The sequence below is a fragment of the Apostichopus japonicus genome, chromosome 16, assembly GCF_037975245.1.
Source record: "Apostichopus japonicus isolate 1M-3 chromosome 16, ASM3797524v1, whole genome shotgun sequence".
Taxonomy (NCBI): Eukaryota; Metazoa; Echinodermata; class Holothuroidea; order Aspidochirotida; family Stichopodidae; genus Apostichopus; species Apostichopus japonicus.
The window spans coordinates 35,335,630-35,348,610 of NC_092576.1; the positions used below are offsets into that span (position 1 = coordinate 35,335,630).

At 33.8% G+C, this 12,981-nt stretch overlaps 2 protein-coding genes and 1 long non-coding RNA gene across 4 annotated transcripts in view; 2 read left to right on the plus strand and 1 right to left on the minus strand.

Moving 5' to 3' along the window:
* Positions 1-12,981, plus strand: part of LOC139982239 (uncharacterized) — an 81,986-nt gene that overhangs the window by 43,079 nt on the left and 25,926 nt on the right. Inside the window, exons 21-22 of one of the 2 annotated variants that reach the window (XM_071994887.1) lie at positions 3,495-3,621; positions 4,528-6,445. In XM_071994887.1, the coding sequence (XP_071850988.1) occupies positions 3,495-3,621; positions 4,528-4,586 (186 nt within the window). In that variant the 3' untranslated portion in view covers positions 4,587-6,445. Of the gene's footprint in view, positions 1-3,494; positions 3,622-4,527; positions 6,446-12,981 lie in introns of those variants that run through there. The other variant, XM_071994888.1, reaches the window with a different exon arrangement.
* Positions 1,985-12,981, minus strand: part of LOC139982244 (uncharacterized) — a 15,140-nt gene continuing 4,143 nt past the window's right edge. The window contains exons 2-4 of the long non-coding RNA XR_011798071.1: positions 4,521-4,615; positions 2,971-3,160; positions 1,985-2,100 (exon numbers count right to left, since the gene is read on the minus strand). This is a non-coding gene — a long non-coding RNA (uncharacterized lncRNA). The remainder of the gene's footprint in view (positions 2,101-2,970; positions 3,161-4,520; positions 4,616-12,981) is intronic.
* Positions 8,660-12,981, plus strand: part of LOC139982242 (uncharacterized) — a 14,779-nt gene continuing 10,457 nt past the window's right edge. Inside the window, exon 1 of the mRNA XM_071994894.1 lies at positions 8,660-10,932. Within this exon, the coding sequence (XP_071850995.1) occupies positions 10,915-10,932 (18 nt within the window). The 5' untranslated portion in view covers positions 8,660-10,914. The remainder of the gene's footprint in view (positions 10,933-12,981) is intronic.

A 12,981-nucleotide genomic window follows, 5' to 3' on the forward strand; every position in this document is an offset into this window, starting at 1 on the left:
TAAAATGCAATTATCTAATATGTCATTATTTTCTACATATATACATAATGTGAAATGATTACATCTAGTACGAAAGGAAACGATTATTTTTTTTTTCTCCCGTAAACTGCTAGATTACTAAGAAAATGCTCAGTGTTAGTAGAAAACTGTTATTTTGTGATATTGAAGTCGTCTTTGGGAGAAAAATATATAGCGAAAACAAATGTCATGAGTTTATTTTAGAAGTTAATCTTCCTTGCTTGCGTAAGAAAATATCTTCACGATATTATATACATTAATTCAGTTTGTTAAATGTTAAAAAAATGCAAGTCAACTCACCCACGCCAGTGAATTAAATAAAGAAGATGAAGAAATAAATAATACGGAAAACAATGATTTAATGATCGAATAATGGTATCTGAGTGGATATTGTACTTAAGTAAAGATATATTAAGCATACAATGCTAACTTTGGAACTATTGGCATACTAACACTGTATAACGCCTTTTGCATCAAACATCGGTCTAGTAGTTTTAATTAATTTAAATATATTACTATTACCTTTTTGAATTGATAACATTTTACTATTTTTTTCCTTCGATCACTCACTTCCCAATGTCCTTATTGATTCACTACTTTCGTTTTAGCCACTTATACAAGAACAACATCAGTAACATATCTGAATCAGCTTTACGTGGTATGGGTAATGCAACGATGTAAGTAGTAACATTACGTACTAAATAAAAACCCACCAGACTATATTCACGAATGTAAGATAACAAATTTCAATAGAAACCTAAATTGTCTTACAATCACAACAAGCCTCAGTAATGACTCTAACAATTTCATTTCCGATGACATTCTTTAAAACATTTCAATTTTTGAGAACCCTTGACAAAACAGATCACACTGATTTACTCCAAAATGATTCCACACAAATGCAAAACATGATGTAAACATAAAAGTAGAAATCTTACATTTTTACCACATAGATATTTGACTTGTGACAACTTGCATCAAATCCCATGGAGTAATAAAAAATTCTTCGGGTAAGTTCGTCTACTTTTCGTTTGTTCCCTTATCTCCTCCCTTAGCAACACTTGTTCTTTCTTTGTTCTTTTTAATATTAAACTATTTTGTTTATGCAGGTGTTGCGTACGTGACACATTTGTACCTGAAGTTACCTTCACAGCCTCTTTCAAGCCGCTAACGAAGTTCTTCCAAACTCAGGGGTTCATGTGTCAGAATTTAAGTGGAATAGAAAAATGTCGCCCATGTGCTCCTGGCCTCTTTGCTAATGGATATGGAGAGTGCCGTGAATGTCCTAAAGGTAGGTGAAGATTATACTATTCATCTCCTTTAAGGCAAGGTGTTAATTCCTCGTCCTATTTTAAATATCAAAAGAGGCTGAACGATTTTGTGATAACCCTTTGTATTTCTCTTAATCATTTAGAAGCAAACGTTGTGTAGCATTTAACGTGATTTCGTTGTTAGTTAGTCTGTGTCGTTTTATAGTTTCCAACCAACCGATAAAAACGGACGGACTTGAGATAACGTGTAATACTTAATTCCGTATTATTTTTTGTCAGGTGGTTATTATCAAGACGAAATTGGAAGCCAGAAGTGTAAACATTGCAGTAACGGTAATTTTGTCAAAAAAGGGGGAGGTCTCTCTGCATTGGACTGCACAACGTGCCAAGACGGAACTAATCATTCTATACATGCTGGTTTCAGAGCTTGCTTTTGTAAAAGGAATTATGCCCGCATCGACCGATTTGGATTATGTAAGTTGTGCTTACCGGAAGGCTTAAACTGTAATAATGATTTTGAAAGTCTGTCACGCGGTTACTATTGGAATTGGTCTTTTCCTGGTATGAACGTTTCACTCTACTCTAGTTTCGTCACAAATCTTCTTACATTTGATGACAGTTACGATCCATCGACCACTAGGTATACTCTAAAGATACCTCGGGTCTTCAAGTGTCCGAGACCCGGAAACTGCCCAAACAGCGACAGTCACACAGCGACTGGAATCAATGGTAATTGCCAGGAAGGTTATAGAGGATGGCTTTGCAGCAAATGTCAGAATGCATTTTACTCTGTGTTGAATTATTGCGCTCCCTGTCAACAGAAATGGTGGATTATTTTGGAGATGATCATAACAATGTCGGCGTTTTTATTAATTATCATTTTAGTCATATGGAAAAACACGAAAACGAGACAACATGACGGAAGACTGTTTGTAGATAAACTTTCATCACGAATGAAAATCTTCCTTGGATTTTATCAAGTAGTTGGAGATCTCTACGAGAGCGTGAACGTCGTTAGTTGGACTGGGCCATTACGATACGTAGGACAGTTGATTTCTTTTGTATCTCTAAAGTTGATAAAAATTATTATCCGACCCCAGTGCCTTTATAGCCATATGTTACTTGATCCAATTATTCGATTCCAAATTGCGGTCATTTTCCCTATAGGATTAATTGTTGTACCGGCGTGGATTTATCTAATATGCAAAGTTTACCTGAAATGTTGCAAGAAAACTGCTAATGCAGAAAATATGGTTAAACTAGATAAGATCAAGTCCAAGCTACTTACTTACGTAGTTCTTAGTCTCTTTATAACATACCAACCAACCTGTGATGCTATTTTTGAAATTTATCCCGGTGCCTGTGATACATTTGTGGTTGACCGCGACAGTAGCATTACGATTTCACTACTCAGGGCTGACTATGATATTAATTGTAAATCCATTGCACACTACCAAACTGAAGCTTACATTGCAACCGTCCTATATGTTATAGCATACCCTTTGATCCTTCTAATCCTGCTGCGAAAGTATTGCAGGAAACTTACAAAAATGAAGATTATAAAAGCAAGTAATAATGATGCATGCTTTAATAACAACTTGTGTGCCAACGAAATCACACCCCTATTGAATGGTCATCAAGCGACTTGTCGAACTATTCCAACCTGCTTGAAATTTCTTACCGAGAACTACAAAGAGCAATTCTGGTTCTGGGAGATATTGGAGCTTGGAAGGAAGGTCGGACAGACGATGTTAATTACACTTCTTGGCTGGGAAGACGCTTTGACGAAACTATTCACCATCGGCACATCGGTTCTGTTCTTGTCTCTTCATGTGAAGTTTTCTCCTATGAAAAGTCCGTTTGAACAGCATCTACAGGTAAAGTCGGAGCTTATTACAGTATATGTTCACATTCCCCAGTCATACAAGTATCTCGTTTATTCATGCACTTGTAAACAAAGTTTGATTATAACTTGAGCACTTGTATGAAAATACGAAAAGTTAACTAAATTTGTTAAGCTATTGCAAGAGATATATTCAGTATTTTATATTGCAACCTCACTGCAACCATACTTACATGCAATGAAGTGAATCAGTATACGTTGGTGAATGGTTTAATAGTAAGACATATCTTTCTTTTTTTAGTTATTAAATATAGAAGTATAACTATGTGAACGATTAAATGTTTATATCTACTTTTTTTTAGCTGTTTTCGCTCATTGCGATATTCCTCAATATCTTGGTAGCAGCAGTTCCTGTGGCCGTTCAGTACCAAGCAACCCTATCCACATTGCTCATATTACTCGACGTTGGCATCGTTCTTGCTGTAGCAGGTATGTTTTATATATAGCATGATATCGTTGATTCGTTACGAATTAAAACGCTTTGATTATTCGTATTTTTGTATTTTTCTTATCCTTGAAAAACTTTGCAACCCGAATACATAGAAAATAGCAATTTCATTTATTCACAACAGCACCTTCTCACATGTTTTGTTTTTATCATCAGCAGTTATCAATGTGGTGTGGGGAGGAGGGGTGAACTATAGGAGCTTATGCTTATTCTTGTTTATCTACCATCACAGTATCTGTTTTAATCCTACATCAGCGGTGCCCTAAAGGTGTCCTATGTGTTTCTGCGCTAGAGTATACATTATTTCCTGTTTTTAACATTTGGATAATAAAGTATGACGGTGTTCCTTTCCGAATATAGTTGTACTAGCAAACGTCTGTAATACAAGATAGACAATATTTCTGCTAAGTTTGTATACGACAATCGCGGTATCAGGTAGCAACATTGCGATTGGGTGCGTGTTAGACACATCCAAAGTGATTGTAATGCAACACTACCTTTGATTGCACCTGTTACATTTCGTTATCCATACATCGCGCATGTGATGTATTTATTACCTACAAACAGAAATATAATATGTAGATTGCGTCACACCGGTTACAAAAACAACCATCATTGACATTCCGGTAGATGGATGATAACATGTCCGAGCAATTCCTCATAGCAATGATTTTGAACATACTTATCAACTGAAATGTATATTAATGTCCTTATCTTTTATTTTATTTTGCCCAAACAACATTCACCTTGAAATATGATACATATATGAACACATAACGAGGCTTCAAAATCCTTAATTAAACAATTAATTTTATGATTCATAGCAATCGTAATCGCATGTACTAACAAAAATCTGTTAACAAAATCTCTTTTTTTCTACCTTGCAGGTGAAGTGTTGCTGGTTTTAATTCGCTGCGTTCGACGAAAAGTTACTAAAGACGATTGAACGTAGAATGTGGTCCTGCTTGCGTAAAGCTAGGAAAGAAAAGTGATTTAATTATCTCTGAATAAAATGATTAATGACGGTAGTTAACGGTCTTAGTTATAAACATCATTTTTTTTTTATAAAGTATGACAACTATGCTCAATAGTAACTACTTTAACTTTGTAATAATTATTTAATTACTAAACAAATTATGGAAATATTGACACAAAGACAAGTAGTCAGTGTTATTTTTAGGTAGTTTTATAAAAAAAAAAGAACTTCCGTCTATATTGAGGTGATACCTCATTCAGGAAAAATTTTTGATGGAGAAGAATGATGGCTGGTGAGACATGTTTTTGTTTCTACGATATATAAGAAGGAATCATTTTAAATACATAAATACATCATTTGATTCTACAATCCTCGACAAAAATGATACGGGGAGTGGGGTGTCCCATCTATTTTTGTCGAAGATTGTAGCCCCCCCCCCGAAAAAAAACAAGGATAATGAGAACATCTCATTCCTTTATCTATACTATTTTGGAGGTAGAATCCAACGCTGAAATTAACAACAGAGTTGTACCAATATACTGTAATATTGTTTTAATGTTACGCCATGGTAACGCTCGGATAAGTTTGTAAATATTTGTAAATATTTAATTAAAAGTCACTTGGTCATTGTGCACATAAAAATACAAGTATTGGTGATTTTAACAAAAACGTTTTTATGCTATTTTGACTGTTTCACGTTTGAGGATTTAATTTAAAAGTATATATCACATACAATTTTAACATCTTGTATATATGTGATCCAATTGAACTTTATCATTAAATAAAATACCATCGCACTGTAAAATATTGGTATGATCATAGATGACAACATATCATTTATTTCTAGTACAACACATATTTTAAGTCCCGATTAGATCACTACGAAGATATTTCTTCCTTTTTCTTAGAAGCAAAGAATAAGATGGGTTTTTGTTTTAAAGAGAAATTTAATCAAGTTTTTTTCGTTCATTTCATAAATGTTTATTTCAAACGACCCAGTACACCACCAATGGAACTCCTATTGCCTCTTTACTTAGTATAGTATTTATCTTTGTATATGCAAGCTTCAACCCAAACCCATACTTCATACGATGTATGTCTCAAAATGAAATATTCTTCATAAAATTACAATATTGTGTAATATCTAGTACGTAGATACCTGACCACATTACCACATTTCTGTCACAGGTAACTGGAAAATCACTAAATAAAGATATATGTATATAGAAGATGCCGATCTGATAAATGATATCGAATGCTTAATTTATAGAAACCAAGAAGCTAGCAAATAGCGTACATGCCACCGGGTGAAATAAAAAAAAATATATCATAATAATCACTTTGCATTTTGTGTCTACACAGTCATGTGATGTAACAGACATACACTCGGTATATAAACTTGTTTCCGAAAAATGAAAGGACACTTAATACTAACTATACCATAACAGTGTGAACACAGAAGGAATATAAGTTATTATTATTCTATATTTTGTGAGTGCGATGGTGTTAATACCCGTTACTATTTCTTCGACATTGGTTATCTTAGAGTAGATTATATGTTTTATAGATATTGTAATTAAAAACAAAACACTTGGATGGTACGAGTTAAAAGGTATGCAATGCAATTGACATATAAATCACAGAGTAATAGACTTCTGAATGTAAATTATGATTTGAAAATTCCAAGCTACAACTTTATTATCCAACCGTATGTCAGAGGTTAACAACTGATCAATTGTGTTACTACTGAGGCTGCTATGATGTATAATTAACACTGCATTTTGTTTTCTTGTAATGGCTAATATATTTGGCTTGGAGAGCACCACAGACTACTATGTACCCTTTCTTTTACTATCCCTTTCAAAGAATCAGGAAATGTCCATTGCAGCAATCAAATGCTATCGCTAGATTGGGTTAACATGTGCCGAGCACAAAAAAGGGGACATACATTCTACCTAGACCAAATTCACAAACGTACTCCGTATCTTTTTTCCATGGCAATAATAACCCCCAGATTACCTGCTAATATGGCATCGGTCTTGTTACGATAAGCTAAAGACTTGTGGCTTTAAAATGTGTGTTTACATGCACTATTTATGAATGTACCATTTTAGAGCCCCTTAACAGATCATTCGAGAGATTGTTATGTTGAACACCAACAACTTTCACTTGCGAGCTACAATTACAATGGGTATTTCAAGTCTCAATGTGTTTTTGCCAAATTTAAGCTTTGACCTTTACAGCCTATTGCCCTAAAAGCTAAGTTAAAATGACACCGTTGAATGTAAATTTTATATTATATTCTTTATTTGTATTGAGCTATCTGACGTTAAACATTTTGAGCTGAACAAAATTCGCCATGTTTTTTAACGTGTCTGTAGTTCTTACAAACATCAATCAACATTTACAAGCCCTGCCCACGGATCATGCGCAAATCAAACCTCTCTGTCTGCATGACCGTTAGGTATAGAAATTACTTTCACTTTCGTTGCTAGCCTGTGCCAGGTCTTTTGAAGTGTATATTTCTTTCGGTCTTACTGATGTAGCTTGCGTAATTGTGTCATTTCCTACCATTGGAATGAATAAACATGTGTCTTCCGTGTAATTGGGTAAAAAAGTGGACGATACGAGTATTATTATATATATATATATATATATATATATATATATATATATATATATATATATATATATATATATATATATATATATTTATTTATATATTTATTTATATATAATATAAAGAAAAACCACGTTTTCTCCAAAAGAAAATATTATTAGAGAAAACCAGAGAAATAAGATATGACTCATCATTGACAAATAAGGAGTAAGTTTTAGAAAATATATTGGAATTTTTGGTCCTCCTGGGACCTTCGTCAGCAATACTTGGCAGTCGAATGAAAAGTACAACATGTAACACAATGAAAGTTTGGCGCTAGATAAGTCTAAGTTGCAATGATGGAATGACAACCAAATAAACCATGACTATACAGGAAGCGGATTAAGGGGCAAAGAACGGATTACATATGTTTGTAGAACTGATAGTTGTTAAGGGTTCCCAAGTCTTTGTTGAGGCCGGTGATGTGAGACTTAATACGAAAGATCCAATGGATTTCCTTACGTTTACGTTCAGTAGTTTAATTGTTCGAGGCAATAAAAATACATTTTAGGTGTTTTAGAGAATGACTATGAAGATTGAAATCTTCGGAAACTGGGAATCCTGCAAAAGTATCACGAATAGATTAGATTTTTTGTGATTATTAAAACGTAAGCGGTACCGGGAGCCTGTTTAACCTGCATAATTGCCCTCTTTGCAAAGTACACAATAGAAATTGTAAATAACATTAATAGGATCACAAGAGAGGAAGGGGGTCTAAGACTAAAGTCAGTATTGGGAATCTTGACCACGGTGCCTCTGGTAATATGGGGGCATATTTGGCATCTATGTTAACCGCAAGGAAAATTGCCTGCAGAGGTGGAAACTGAGTGGGGGAGTCTTGAGGAAGTGAGAAGAAATTTAAGGTTGGGGGGTTGACGAAATGCTAGCATGGGGGTACCTTAAACGATTCTCCTACAGACTGATCGTCTTGGAATACAGCAAATTCCTGTTTGATGGAGCGAATGAAGGATTTTATGAGGGGTTGTAACTGGTAACAAACGGATTTCGTGTGTTGGGACTTTTAGACTTGTATTTTAATCAGTACTAGAGCACGTAGCAACCAAGATAGTAGAACTTACACCTACGCATCCATCGTTGGGTACGTTCTATACTTTACCTAAAGTCCACAAACTACCTAAATTAAAAGCAGAGCCTCAACAAGCACTACCCGGAGTGACCCCTTCTGACCCTGAGAATACCCAACGTTCTGACATTTGAAATTAAACTGCTCTATCAATTCCGATTTTTTTAGTTAGTTTCAAGGTAATCTTAGCAAAAAGAAAAAGAATCACGTTATGACATAATAAATGAAGACGGTCACAAAGCTAATCACTACAGACACATACATGTTACTAGTGTTTTTTTGGCGTTCTTTATTGTAGTTATAAGTTCTTCTGTGTTAAATTCCCTTAACGTTCGTAGATTTACATTGCTGTTCAATAAACAATAACTAACCATAATGGTTCGTGTTACACTGTGCCCAGAGTACGACAGGTCGTTCCTTCATGGCTGGGCGTCGGTTATGAATCCTGAATCAGCAACTTACGTTTGATAGGTTTGATACGGTTCATAAGGTAATAATGAGTCAGTCAGCAATTTATATGATCAATGAAGCACTGTCTTCTTGCACTACCATGTTTAGCTATTGTTTAATTTAATGTTCATTTATGATACATTGTTCTTCTTAATTTGACGTACACTATGTATAATATTTATATATTCCGCCATCTAGCCACCAAATATTACTTTCATGAATGCCTTTTGTCACTTACAAATATAACAAATATAAGATATTCTAGTATATACCATTGCCCATTATACTTATACGTACTATAATCTGCCGAACAACAGCCAGTCACGGAGTCTGTAAATTACCGTGCTCTTTCTAGGCGATGAAGTCCTTTCAAAAAGCGTTCACCTAACTGCACAGACTATATATAATAAGCTAAATCAGAGTGAAATTCGAACTTACAAGAATCCGATACAACAACAATATGGATTATTTATCAAGACCGAAAGATGAAATCTTTATGTATGCCGTTAATTACAAAACTGGTGTACACAATATGTTCCAACACAAATTTCCAAATCGAAGCTTTGCGATATCCATTACAATTATTCATATCTGCCATAACCCATGTTACAGTGTATATACGTTTCATTAAGAAAAGTTGAAATTGTACAATTATATGTAACTGTTCTCACAACAAACGGTACGATAATTATAAAATACATAGCAGGTGAAACAAATTTAGACCCACGCTTGAAAGATGTTGTTTATATTTGAATGATGCCCATTAAGAGCAGTCTTTGTTGTATAAATGAGCGTTATTGAACTTTAAGATTTAAATCATGATTACGTTATAATGAATAAGGCAACATGAGATCAGAATAAATCAGCAGAAAATCACTGGAACTTTCCAATGGATTTATTTTTTAAGCGTTCGCGACTGTACCTTAGAGAATTTGCAACCAAACCGTAATTCAAACTTCAATCATAATTCATATTCTGTACCAAGTACCGTAGTGGGGGCGCCGTTCAATAAAACACAAAATGAGTTATATTGTTGTTAACGCTATGGCAGTAGCGTTTTTGTTGTGTTACCTTCATATCTGTATATAATGTTAATGGCATTACGAATTATAGCTAGTCAGTGATATACTTATAAACTTGCTAATGTTGACATAATACGTAAATTTTAAGGCTGGTAATTTTAAAAGTAGCAGTTGTCTCAGGAAATATAAATTAAGTTATAAAATGATGAATTAATTTAATTTTTTCCAATATAAACAATGTTGTTAGTCATTACCTTCTTTAAAAAAGAAAAAAAAAAGGAAGATGAGAAAATTACGGTGTCAATCGGTTCCAATTCCCAGCACAAATGGAAGGTTAGTTGTGTGTTAAATCATGTAAGTTATTGAAATTATCCAAATAGCAACCCATGTAGAACAATAACTGTCACATATTAATAATGTGAAGATAATGCAAATTATGTACCAAGTTGTGTTCGTGAAAATTATACAGATGAGTCACTGATTTGTCCTTATTATTTATTGTGCTGTCTTTTAAGCAGTACCAGAATCGACTATAAAAGAATACATTTCTATTCAATTAATAAATGTTAATAGATATGTAGAAGGTAATAGAAAATGAATAATGTTAATAATCTAGTAATCATGAACAAATGATGTTTCATATTCATGCTTTCTAAAGAAGACAAAGCCCATCAATCATTACTATTTTATGCCCGTAGTCTGTTGTGAAGAGGTTTACTTTTGATCAACCAAAATCACTCAGATCAAGTAGTTTCTATTTTAGATTCATACTTTATAAACTGATTTGATTTAATGTTATTGTTAACATGATGGCAAACTAAACGGTGAATGAGCGATAAAATATCAATATCGAAACTGTAACATGTACAATGAGTAACAGTAAGTGCATGCCCTTCACTCTAGACTGAAGTATAAGATGAAGAGCTTTCACTTTAAGATAGTTACAATAAGCACAGTTGCTTTTCCTTTGGGCTTTCTTGTTGAATATGTATTAAATATGATGACGCATTGAGTATACCTATCAATAATAGCGAAGCAACTGCATCATGAGTAGTCAGGCTCTGGTGATTCTGTAAGTTCTAGATGGAGTCGTCTCGCAACGTAAGTACTTTTTATGAAGATTTTATTGTAAAGTAACAAGGTTTAATCACAATGGTCAGGCCTAGCTTCATCCAACAAGGTAAATATAGTCATGATCACTTTATAATACAACGCCTTATTGTATTCATGCCTTTACTCTACAGCATTTGCCTGTATATGGGGTCCATTTTGTTTTTACGACTAATCTATATTTATCTTCCATGAGCAATAAGTAACACACAAAGTATTCATGTAATTACATGACTTGAAATTATACTAAAACGTCTTGTATTAATAAACTAGAAAAAAATATCACTGCTTTCGAATGATCATGCTTCGAATTAAGCTGTAAGAACTACTTATAAACGATAGTCTACTTCTGGAAACTGTGTTTCTTAATCCACATGTCTCGGTACTAGTGATTTGTAACTAGATTTGTCTTAAGTGGAAGTACTGCAGGCTGTGGTGAAAAGGAAAATAATTCGTTGCAAGAAATAAGATGCCTAAAACTACTTTATAAACATTATTTACAAATTAAAATATTCAACATTTGAGCTATCAAGAACGAATTAATCTGTATAGAAACATTAAAATTCTGTAAGTTTGAAAACTTTGTAAAGTACATAAAGATTTGTTACGTATTATATATATATATATATATATATATATATATATATGTGTGTATATATATATATATATATGTGTGTGTGTGTTTTGTTACGAGGGCCCATTGTAGCCTAATGCTAGTTACTGCTAGTGAGGAACCTAATGTTATTATATAGAAAGTATTTGAAAAATGGCCTACGTGACAATCAATATTTGAGAAATTAGGTCGGGTTAACGTCAGGATGTTATTTATGTAATGAGCAATACACGATTGTTCTGGTATATTCCTTATGATGACGCGCTGGTCTCGGGTTAACGTCGGTTTACGTGAAATCGCGTGTAAGCTGTGCACTCATTTTCGTGGATTCTCTGGAATGTTCGCGAGATATGCAAAGGACTTCCAAGAATAGAGAAACTGGGTCAAGTGTATTGAGAAAGATCTAGATTATTCTTGACCTGGCGAATCGTATAAAAACCCGCCCAGATCGGAGAGTTTCTGAGTTTTTGAACGAATACAAGCGACGACACAGATTATACCATTCTACTATATATCGTCAGTGCTCAACTGCCAGTAATTTCTGAGGGATTGAGATATCGATACCAAGATTGATTCTACACTTCCATTCAGAAGTTTGAAGAGGACTTTGCTGTGAAAGTACAGTTTTCCAGTCTTTATTTCGGAGAAGGTGAAAAATTTCTGTCTCCGTTGAGGAAGTTCGTTACGCCAGGTGTTGGTGGCTATAAAGCTAATTCTGGACTGACTCTGGTAATATTTAGTCGGCGAGAAGTTCGACTTGTGCTTCACTCGATTGTGGCTGGAAGTCCGTCTTCTATTTCGCATTCCAACGTAACAGTTTATATATATATTCCTCCATTTAATTAACACAAAGTATGTTCAAAGTTTTCGTTTTAACGTACGGTTTGACGACTTTAAGAACATTTTACTTGCAAAATAAAAGTTTCAGCAAACCAGACAGACTTGATGGTATCACGATATTTCTATGATATTTTGAATATTGAAAAATTAAATGCAGAAAGAAATATTAATTTATAAGGTGACGTATTCCTTAAACAAGATATTATAATAACAAGCTATTAACAAGTGTGATCATTCAAAGGGAAGAGTTGTTAAGTTTTCTGCTTTGGTTTCATTTTATATTTTTTGGATCTAGGCTTTTCGACTGTTTCTGTTTTGCTTTCATTATGTATTTTGATTCTTCAAGACTTTTGTTGTTTTTTTTCCTTCTTGTTTTTTCATTAAAATGTTTCGAATTTCAATCAAACCGGGATGCTTACAGTTGCTCCAGCTCCAAATAATAAACACGTAGCGTGTATGTGGGTACAACCTATACAAAAACAATTCTGAAATGTTAATTAAAATTTGCAAAAAAAAAATGCACCATATATAAGTATTTGGCATAAATGACAGTTACCTGTTTCACCACTATTTTGACCCTTCCTATA